At 34.2% G+C, this 12,129-nt stretch overlaps 1 protein-coding gene across 1 annotated transcript in view; it reads right to left on the bottom strand.

Annotated features, from left to right (window-relative positions):
* Positions 1-321: 321 nt before the first annotated feature.
* gnaia (guanine nucleotide binding protein (G protein), alpha inhibiting activity polypeptide a) overlaps positions 322-12,129 on the bottom strand; it is a 30,077-nt gene continuing 18,269 nt past the window's right edge. Inside the window, exons 6-9 of the mRNA XM_056451973.1 lie at positions 11,068-11,197; positions 10,828-10,981; positions 2,782-2,989; positions 322-2,669 (exon numbers count right to left, since the gene is read on the bottom strand). Coding sequence (XP_056307948.1) covers positions 2,799-2,989; positions 10,828-10,981; positions 11,068-11,197 — 475 coding nt within the window. The 3' untranslated portion in view covers positions 322-2,669; positions 2,782-2,798. The remainder of the gene's footprint in view (positions 2,670-2,781; positions 2,990-10,827; positions 10,982-11,067; positions 11,198-12,129) is intronic.

Below are 12,129 nucleotides of genomic sequence, written 5' to 3' on the forward strand. Positions count from 1 at the left end.
CATCTTAATGAGTTTTTATTCATTTTATTTAAAGAAATTATTTGCCTGGCCTTTACATAATGTAAACTAAAGACCGAAAGGTAAACATTCAGCCATGTCTCCTATTGGCCACTAGAGTTCAGTGTGAATCCATCAATCCACCATTTACGATGTGATATATATATTTTTTAAAAAAGCTCTCAGAATATTGATTTATTCATCTCACATGCTCTTCAAAAACCCTTATTTAAAAGCAAATCAACTCTTATCAATGTGTTAATGGCAAATGTTACAATAAAAAAGTACTTAAAAAAAAAAAAAAAAACCTTGAAGCCAGAAGTATTTTCAGCATGCTGTTCTTGCAACAGCATTTTTATTAGCAAAATAGTGGATATTAGTCAACATTTCTTCCCGTCCAATAAGAACCTACATTAAAGGGAAGTTTAAAACCATTTGAATTGATCGTATTATTATCAGAAAAGCGGTCTGCATTCCTACTGAAGGTTTCTATAGGATATTCTATTATACAGGTTGTCTAGATCAAATTACGCAAGCACATATGGACCTAATACAAAAAAAGAAAAGTCTAATAGGAATTCAGAAAAGAAATTCTTTGGTCCCTTTAATTGAATTTGACAACGGTCGGTTCCTTTGATCAGTAAAAATGTCTCATTGTGAAGCGTTGACCTTTTGTTGAGTTCTCCATTAAAACAGTTCATGATGTGCAGGTGCACAGGAACCAATTCATCAGCTAATTTCAAGCTCACCGCAGTTTTTCCATCATTCCAATCACAGGCAAATCCGACATAACACACACACGCTGTGCTGCTAATGACAACTGCTTTGGAAACTCTCATGAACACGCAAAGAGCTTCTGATATGTTTGTATTTTTCTCTGTTTAATTCATCGTTCTGTATGAATGCTCGTTTCTGCCACAGAATTACATTTTGTAGTTTTTTCTTCATAATTCTGACTTTTTAAACACTAACCGATAACTAAAAACAGGGATTTTTCAATATATAAAATCTGAATTGCAACAAATCTAAAAACTGTGAGTTAAATTTAGCAACTTATGAACTTTAAACAATCTCAAAGGTGAAAACTTGCAATTCTAGTCAAAAATAAAGGACATAACTGCAAAATTGGCATATATACACACACACTGTGGAGATTTAGTTAGAATTACAGCAATCAACTAAAAACTGCAGCAAAAAGTAGATTTTAAACCCAAAACTTTAAGATTTAAACTCCATTGTTCCATATAAGACAACTATAAAGACAAAATCTGAATTTTGACAAACCCACTATAGCAAGCTTTAAAGCAGAATTGCGACAAAAGTGAAAAATCTAAAATGGTGGCAAAGACTTGCAATACTAAAGACAGAAATGTAATCTATAAATTGAACATTGCCACATAAAAGCAGAATTGTGACCAAAAATAAATAAAATAAAAAAATCAGCATTGCAACAAACTCACTAGCTGGACATAAAGGAGAATTTTGAGAAATTGTCTTAGAAATATTAAATACCAGTGAAAATGTGCAATCTTTAAGTCAGAATTTCCATATACAGATAAATCTGAATTGTGTCAAACTCACTCAGAAGCAGAATTGCCACAAATTGAAATCACTGTATTTTGATGGTCTCTTTTGATTTCAGTTTTTTTATTTTGTTGAATTTAAAATTACATTGCATCTCCATGCCAACTAATTCTCAATAGATAAGCAGACGGTTAGGTTAGTGTAAGTTGACATGTACTTGCAAAGTTTCTTAGTTAAATGTGTATCAGCAGATATGAAGCAGACAGTCTACTAATACTCAAATGAGAAGTAATTGGCTTGTAGTTGCAATGAAACTTTTAGTCAACAAAATGTGCAATAGGGACCATCAAAATAAAAGTTACAAAAAAATTATATTAACAATTCTAAAACATCTGAAATTTCAAGATAAACTAAGAACTGCCACATTTAAAAAAGCAAGATTGCAATACATGTAAAAATGCGACAAGCTCAGAATTGGAGATAAACGGCTTAGATATAAAAGTTTTTATCCTGCAATTTGTTTTTCAGATTTGTGACCTTCTTGAAACACTGCATTTTAATTTTTTACATTTAGTTTTTGCTACTTTTATTCCAAGATTATATGTCAAAAACGTAAGTCAGAATTGTGTGTTTTATTTTTTAAATCCTGTGACAGAAATAAGCTACTATACATTTAAACAGTCACCTACAGTTGTTTGGTCTTAAAAATATCGAGCTTTTTATACTACAGTTGAGCAGATGAGAGGCGTGTGGATACAAATCAACCGTCTCTTATTAAACTCAGTTGAAGTGGCAAAGAAAAGCACTGCAACAGTAACTGAAGGCACGTGACCTTAGTATTCGTAGTAAAAACTGAAAAAAATAAAATAAAAGTGTTCCCAGAAACCCTTTGAATGGAAAAATAGCCTTGAAAAAGGACCTGTAAAGTCAATGTCTAAAAACGGTTAAAAATTCCAGGAACAATTACAGTTGTACAAATATTTTACACAAAATGCTTTTTTTTCTTCCCTAAAACACCCTAAAAAAATCTGAAATGTTCAGAGAACATAAATATGAAGTTAAGTAATGCATTCAACATTCAGGTTCATGGTTGACCTTCCTCTTTCTCTGGTTCTCCCAATTTCACATCAGGCCACTCGCCGTCAACACTGCCAAAAGACCAAAAAAATAAATAAAAACATTAAATGGAAAAATAAACAATCTTGCAAGAATCATATGAATTCATGAAAATTTAAATGAAGCTCTATTGTTCCTGCTCACCAATGAAATGGCTGGCTTTAGAAGAGGCCGCAGTCCTTTAGGTTGTTTTTGATGATGACATCAGTGACCGCGTCAAAGACGAACTGCACGTTCTTGGTGTCGGTGGCACAGGTGAAGTGAGAGTAAATCTCTTTGGTGTCCTTCCTCTTATTCAGGTCCTCAAACTCACACTGGATGTAAGCAGCAGCCTCTTCATATCTGTCGGGTCCTTATAGAGAGTTTTGACAGTTCAGACAGCAAATCATACATCTCTATACACACACACACACACACACACACACACATTTATTCCTCAAAATCTTTATTACATTTTATACTTTTTCCTCTATAGTCTATAAACTCTGTATAAACTATGTATTATAAAAAAAATTTATCTAGATTTTATTGAAACATATATTTATTATTATAATATCGCTTATTAAAATTATCATTTTGATTTAAGCATCTGGTATCATAATAAATTAATAGAAATAACAAACAAGGAAATGACTAGAAAACTAAATCTAGTATGTAATATTTTCTATAAATTATAATACATCACATTATTATTATAAAAAATGATTAGAAAAAGGAACAAGTGAACAATTTACTGTAATATTTTCTAAATGATTTATTATAATATATCATATCATATATTGTACCAGATACTTTCTATAAAATCAAAACATGAATAGAAAAAACTATTATTATTTTGCATTTTATTTGTATAATATTGATGTGACATTTAGTATTAGTGCTGCACGATTAATCGTCTCGCAATCCCGAAGTCAGCAACTGTGCGGTTATATGACACACCAGCATTGTGATTTATATTAAATAAATAAGAACGCATACTTTCTGGGAACAGTTTTCAGATTTTTGTGTGGCTAACAAAAACAAACAAAAATTTTATCTCATATTAGGGCTATCATATTGGGAGCAAAATATAATTCAATTTGAGATGCACCGATTGACAGGCCGGCCAGGAACAGCTGATTTTAGTCTGCTCTGGTCTGTTAGCAGCGGCGTGAGCAGTTGGGCATACGTCATCGACACTGACATTTTTCCACAAGTGGCTGATCGCGATTTACAGCCACGACCACCACGTTTGTTGCAACAAACTTCATAACTGTCAAACGACTTCCGCCTTTATACCCAATCCAGACTCAGAGTAACTTTAGGCAGTACTTTTCTGACGACTGGTGAACAGAGTTGTTTGATATCCAGCCCTGTCTGTGACAAAGGCTTTACCAGAACAAGAAAAATAAATAACAGCTTTGTATTATTGTTATTTATATAATAACTAATAATTCTGGACATAGTCTTATTTGTTTTATTTCTGCTAGAATAAAAGCAGTTTTAATTTTTTTAATGAACCATTTTAAGGTCAAAATTATTAGCCCCTTGCCTAATTACCCTAACCTGCCTAGTTAACCTAATTAACCAATAGTCTGTCCAGGTTCAAGGTCCCAGACCACCAGTTAACAACACATAAATGAAAAGATAATCTCCTATTAAAGCAATGCTATTGTAAAGGATGATAATTAAACCATGAAAAAAAAAAAAAACTGTAAATAAAAGAAAGCAGGTGAAAAACAAACCGCGTGTGATAATGAAAGTATGATCACGTGCACACAGTTAACGTTAGGCCCATTAATAATCTGTTATGGTAAAAAGCTCAAGCGGCTACTACTTTAGACATTTTTAGAAAGAATCTGAAGCTCTTGAGAGCAGCAGGACTGTGAGCACTCAAGCATCATTTTTGTCCTGTCTATTTCAAAGAGAACTGATCGCACAAGTTGTGTTTGTATGGAACAAAATCAATGCCAAAAGTATTGAATTAAAAAGCTTGTTGAATAGCACAAACTGAAAAAAATAATACACCGTATTAACAAGTTCTTGCATTTTAATGACTTGAATTGCAGGGTTTGTATTTTTAGGTCCTGAAATTTAACATAGCTGTTTATTTAAGCTGTGAATAGTTCAACTAAAAATATTTCAAACATGTTTTCGTACTTATAAATTCAATAATTCATTTTCAATTTCCAGGATTCACTTACAAAATATTCAATACCCTTTAAAAATACGATGTATAATATTCAAAAGGTAATTTTCAGTTCATTTTATTTCAGTTCAAATATTCGCTTCCATAAATTCAGTGGCTCAAATTCGACTGTTAAAATTCAACATTACATCCGGAAACTGCAGGAAAAGCAATAGATTGCAGATTGAAGATCTCCAGCTGCTTTTCCACCAGCAGGTGGAGAAGGAATAATTTAAGATTTTTAACCCAGTAAATAGACGAGAAAAAAGCTAATAAAGGCACAAAAGTAGCATTTAATATTAATATCAGTGTCTTGGACATTATAAGTAATAAAATGAGTATGAGTAAAATAAGTAAATGATCTTTTGGTCATTTATATTTGCCCTTATGTAACAGAAGCCAGTTGGTGATCGCGTAAACCTCACTCCTCGGATTCAGCGACAGACGTTGTTCTGCAGTGCCATTCACAGACTCTTAAATGGGCAGGTGCTCATTTACGCTACGTGGTATGTGACGGTCGCGGAAATTAGCTAAGTGGGGGTGGTGACGGTTGCGTGATTCTCGGTAATGTCTCGCGTGTGTGTGTGTGTGTGTGTGTGTGTGGGGGGGGGTTAATAGGTATGATTAATATAATAATGGAAACACTCGTGTTATCATGCTTGGCCAAATGTCACGACTTTCACTTTTCACATTCTTAATTATGCACAGGCCCAGATATCATCTGAAACTTCAGAGGTGTTCCCATCAAATATTGGCACCCATCCAGCATCTCTCAACCAGTATTTGACGTGCGGTGCTGGCTCTGACCGTCCACCAGAGCTCGCGGCCACTCGTTTGCGTTTGCCGCATACAAGCCGCACAGGTATAAAAAAACGCCAAATATTTAATTCATTCATCAATTCATTCATTCTCCTTCGGCTTAGTCTATATTTTAGAGGTCGCCAATCATTTTAAATAATAAAGTAAAAAAAAATATATATTTTTTTTTCGTTCATAATATAAAAATAAAGGCGTGCAGTAAGCCTAGGCTACTACATAACAATAAAAACAATTAATCTGGACAAACTAAAGACACCATGGCAGAACCCCAAAAATTAGAAAAATGAAAGGCAGGCAGAGTGTTAAAAAGAAATAGTAATTTAGAACCACGGATGACTTATTCAAGCGCAGTCGCCTAAATAAATGTTTTAAAATAATAAGAATAATAACAATAATAATAATAAAATAATAACAACAACAATAATAATTTAAATAATTAAAACTATAGCCTACCCCAATCCTGAAAAAAAGCTGCGTTTAAACAGCACAAACTCTCTAATAACCCCTTAATGCTTATGCCATATATTAGACGGTTCTGTATTAATAACTGAAGACGCTCCTTTAATGCATTTGCTCGCTATGTTAAATTATTTTAAATTACACGTCCCATCCATACCCAACCTTAAATCGTACCTGAACACTGTCTTTATCTAACACTATCTGTCCAACAGTTGCAAGTAAACTGTTTTGTGTGACATTCTCATAAAATCTCTCTGGTTTTGAATTTTGTATGATTATTTTATTTCCTTTCTCTTACGTTTATTCTTTAGCAGCCAGTCAATATTATACTTTACATCTATGGAAGAATGAGTTTATAAAGATAGAGAATGTAACATCATGTTCATCAAAAGACGGTTTATGTGCATTAGAGATGCGCGGTTGGCGGTTTCAGCCGCGGACTCCGCAGAGAAACCGCGGATGGGGCGGATGACATGACGAAAAATAATATTTTAATTAAATTCGGGCGGGTGGCGGGCGGTTGTACCAATCAAATAAAAAAAAAATATGTATAAATTGTTAAATATGATCTGACCATACCTACATCCAAAAAATCGAGCACACTTAGAAATAGTCAAATTTTCATCAAGTAGTAATATGTCTAGTCGAGTCTATGAGCAACAAGTGCTGTGAGCGAGCGCTCCTTCAGTGCAGCAGGGCGCATTATAGAGGCCAGGCGCTCTCGTCTGAATCCTGACACTGTAGATGCTATTTTATTCCTGCATAGTGCCAAGAAAATTCAAACTAGACCTAATGTCAGGCATATTAAACCAATTAGCCTATGTTATCTAGACTACACATAGCCCATGTTTAATATAAACTTTGAGTTCGGTCAGCTGATAATTTTACGTTCATATTGGTTTAGCCTGTTCTATTCTAGACATGTTGTGTATTAGTTATTTGGCCTCGCTTTTACGTTCTGAGGCTTAAGGTTATTTTGCCAGAATTTCTTTGTCGCAAGCGTAGTATTTCATTATGCTTCAAGTTTGTGGGGATGATCGTAAGTTCATGGGTTATTGGGGCATAGACTTGTCATACAGGCAATTTAGCCTGGTCAGACTTCATGTTCGCTCAAAGAGGAATGGTATATATATATATATGAGCCTATAAGGCTGAACTACGATATGACGTTTTTATTTTTATTTTTTCAAATGTTTGCCAAAGCATGCGACTATAGCATTTTTTACTGCCTGTTGTTTCTTTTGGCATATAAAATAGGCATTGTCTGATAGAGATATCAGGTTCATCTGTGTCGCAGAATTGGTGTTGTTTCCGATTTCTACAAGCTCAATAACTTCCACAGCAAAAAAAATAAATAATAAATAAATAAAAAAAATAGTCGAAAAACTGTGCCCATTAATTAGATGTGCAAGACAAGCAGATAAGTTTTTGGGGTTGCTATGGACAACTACAAATGTGAACATGATTAGGCTATAATGGAAATGACTTATTATTCTATCTATTTGCTAAAAAATAAAGTGAAATAGGCATTTAGTAGTAGGCTTAATAGCAGCATGTTGAAATGATGTGTCAAAATGCGTTTTCTATTAGGCTACTATAAAAAAATGTATAGTACAGTGCGTTTAATTTAGACTATTTATTTTTGTCCCTGTGCGCCGATCGGAGACGGAGTTCACTGCTGATATTCGTGTTGGATATTCTGAGAGCTTTATAGGGTGCTTCTCATTTCTTATTTGTGCATCCTCGTTTCCTTTCCTTGCTTTCTTTCCTCGTGTCTTAGCTCCACTCCTCCGGGATGCGAGGGAACGCAAGGAAAAGACTCGAGGACCAAGACACGTCCTCGTATCGTTTAGCGTCACTTCAAAGCGTCGTCAATTAATGCTGGATTTGGCTTGCACGTTTGGATTAACTACATGTCTGCATTAAAGTCATTCTCTATTCTCTAATAATCAATAAAGAAACATTCATTTAATAATAAAAATGAATAAGCCATTCAAATAAAGAGCCCAATCAGCAGATGGCGGGCGGGTGCGGTTTTAAAAATTGGTCAGAAATATTGGTGCGGATGGATGGCGGACGGATGATGAGTTTTGTGATGCGGTTGCGGATGAAATAAAAGCCCATCCGCGCATCTCTAATGTGCATGTAACGCCACTGGTCCGAGCAGGGCGCGAGCTGGCGATACCGGTATGGGAGACAAATGCTGTGAGGAGATTAAAGATAGTAAAGTCTAGATCAGATATGTTGCCAGCCGGAAGTGCGATATGCACATTAATAAAGCAGCATTTTTTAATGAAACTGTGTAACAATAATTAATATTTTTACAGTACTGTGATGGTTGGGTTTAGGGTTGGGGTGGGAGTAGTTAAAAATACAATTTATTGGGAAATTTAACAGATAACATAAATAATACTCTGTACAACAACTGTTTTTACGGTACTGTGATGGTTGGGTTTAGGGTTGGGGTGGAGGTAGACGTTAGTAAAATACAATAAATGGGAAATTTTATAAATAATAGAAATAATTGTCATTAACTTCCGGCTGCAAACGTATCCGATCTAGCAACAACAGGCTAAATATTGCAGAACAACATCTGTCACTAAATCCGAGGAGTGAGGTTTACGCGATCACCAACTGGCTTCTGTTACATAAGGGCAAATATAAATGACCAAAAGATCATTTACTTATTTTACTCATACTCATTTTATTACTTATAATGTCCAAGACACTGATATTAATATTAAATGCTACTTTTGTGCCTTTATTAGCTTTTTTCTCGTCTATTTACTGGGTTAAAAATCTTAAATTATTCCATCTCCACCTGCTGGTGGAAAAGCAGCTGGAGATCTTCAATCTGCAATCTATTGCTTTTCCTGCAGTTTCCGGATGTAATGTTGAATTTTAACAGTCGAATTTGAGCCACTGAATTTATGGAAGCGAATATTTGAACTGAAATAAAATGAACTGAAAATTACCTTTTGAATATTATACATCGTATTTTTAAAGGGTATTGAATATTTTGTAAGTGAATCCTGGAAATTGAAAATGAATTATTGAATTTATAAGTACGAAAAAATGTTTGAAATATTTTTAGTTGAACTATTCACAGCTTAAATAAACAGCTATGTTAAATTTCAGGACCTAAAAATACAAACCCTGCAATTCAAGTCATTAAAATGCAAGAACTTGTTAATACGGTGTATTATTTTTTTCAGTTTGTGCTATTCAACAAGCTTTTTAATTCAATACTTTTGGCATTGATTTTGTTCCATATGTTTGCAGGCATGTTTGCTTCACGCAAGGAAACAGGAGCGCGCAAGCTTTAGAAACTCTCGTGTGCATCACATTAGCAGTGCGCGCGATACTAATACCTTTATCAGTGAGTGAAGAAAGCCTGCATCTCACATGCGCCTGATCATCCGCCTGATTTTTTTATTCTCTAAAAAGTATTCTCTACGTGTGAAGCAGTTTGTATTCTCTTAAAGCACACATGCAAGCATGTAAACTAAGGATACTGTGGTATGTAAAAGTATGTAGTAAATGTGTAAAACAAAAACTGGGTGTGTGAGACAAGTAAACCTGCTCAGGAGAAACACTATGAGACAGCTATGCTGAAGAATGACTGATTATATAAAATGACAAAATATGTAAAGCACTGATTATATCATTTAAAAACTACATTTAAAAAGCAGTTGCTTACGTAGACCTTAGCTAGTGGGCTGAGAGCCAAAAATAACAGCATCACCTGAGGAAAAACTTATCCAAGGATGGTCAGAAGTTAAAATGAGACACCTAGGGGTGTGTCAAAGAATCTGTATAAAGATTGTGAAAAACAAAACACTTTAGGAATTGTCCAGGAGAGACTTCAGAACTTTCAGAGGTCTGCTTTGCACTTTCTCAGCTTTATTATGTAAATAAAATCTATTTTCTGGTATCCAAAACCTCCAGTCTGATAGCGTCTAATTGATGAGAAGGTCGGCAACTACAACAATTCACCTGCTTTCTTTTGCTCGCGCAAACAATCAATCTACAATCTAAAAATTATTTTCACCCAGGCAAAGTGGCTAGTGGGAGCAGCTCTCTAACCCACCACAGCTGAAATCTACCCACATTTGGTGAGTTGGCGGGTGTTGATGTCAAGCTCTGATTATTATTAATAATAATAATAACAATAATAATAACTTATTATAGCTATAGTTCTTAAAAAGAAAATTGGAATCAGCAGGTCACACCTAAAAATCAGAATCAACCAAGAAAAGTGCAATTGGAATTTGGAAGTTTCCCCATCAAGTTGACTCACAATACCATTTATCGCAAATCGCACATCACAATATTGACCTCAATAATCAATAATCGCAATATTTTTCCCAAATCGTGCAGCCCTATTTAGCATTAAATTAAATTACATTATTTTATAACATAATATTACATTTTTCCATACTACATTTTATATATTTTATAAAACAGTATTCCATTTGTTATGCAAAAATAGATTACTTAATTACTTTTTTACAAACAAAACTAAAAATTGTATTCAATAATATATTTTATATGTACTACATAAACAACATTAAAGGCTTAATTTATTACTTTTTATTCAGTATTTTATTTTATAATTGATATAGATGTATTGTATATTCTAATATGATAAAACATTTATTATAATACAAATAAAAAAGATATAACAAAATAAAGAATAAAAATATTACATTCAAGCTGTATTACATTCAATAAGCTGTTCATACCATTATACTCGGGGAAACAAATAGTAAGCGGGCTCCTCTGGACCTTCTCTTCAAACAGATCCTTCTTGTTGAGAAACAGGATGATGGAGGTGTCCGTGAACCACTTGTTATTGCAGATGCTGTCGAACAGCTTCATGCTCTCATGCATTCGGTTCTACAAAGAAAAATCGAGCAGTGTTTGAAGAACGTCCCAACGCAAAGCTTCTGAAAGAGCAGATTTTTATTTTTCTGTGCGCTCACCATCTCCTCATCCTCCGCCAGGACCAGGTCATAATCGCTGAGGGACACGCAGAAGATGATGGAGGTCACTCCTTCAAAGCAGTGGATCCATTTCTTCCTCTCAGATCTCTGGCCGCCCACGTCAAACATCCTGAAAAGCAGAGGAAAGTTGGTCAGTGGAATGCATTCTGGAAGGCCCTGTACCACCAGGGGGCGGAAAAGGGTGGAACTGTACCCCCAGATCCAATTTTAGGCTACATTTACACAACAATGTGGCCTTAAATAAAAATAATGTTCAACTACACTCTTTAAAAGGTTTCACATTTACACAATAAGGATCTGCTAGTGTTGGAGGGGGGAATCAGTATATTTTCAGATCGCCATAATTTCCAGCTATGAGATTGCTTTTACACTATTCTATCACATGGGGGCATGGTAGTTATGTTTATTTATTTGCTCATTAATTTAATCATTTTTAAATGTATTTAATAATGTTTTAAAACCTTCATCATTTTTATTTCTACTTCTAATCATCTACTTCATTTGCATTATGTTTTATCTTGGCATATAACTCAAACACTTCCAGCTAAATTAGGTGCCGAGACAAATAATTTCAAACATGAGACTCGATGTATCTTAATGTAGTACTGTGACCTTTTATGTGAAGCTGCTTTGACACAATCTACATTGTATAAGCGCTATACAAATAAAGGTGAATTGAATTGAATTGTAGTACAGCAAAAGATTTGGTGCAGGAAAATTGATATGCAAAACTATTTTTTTTACTTTTACAAGCATGAACGAAAACAACCAAAAACACTGTATTACGTATGCCAGGCCGTTAATTTACGCGGTCATCTTGCTAGTAATCAGTACCTGTAAGGAAAATATATATGGTGTGTATGATGCGTCTCCTCTGTTGGTTGTAATGTGGAGGAAATCCACACTTTGCTGATGAAACACTCAAGAAACAACTCTACCACATACTCTGCCATTGTCATGTATATTTGTTTGTAATAAAATAATAATTAAATGCAAAATTTATACATTTGATTCACATTTACACATTACAACAATATTAAT

Source organism: Danio aesculapii, chromosome 25 (assembly GCF_903798145.1).
Source record: "Danio aesculapii chromosome 25, fDanAes4.1, whole genome shotgun sequence".
In the NCBI taxonomy this organism is placed as follows: domain Eukaryota; kingdom Metazoa; phylum Chordata; class Actinopteri; order Cypriniformes; family Danionidae; genus Danio; species Danio aesculapii.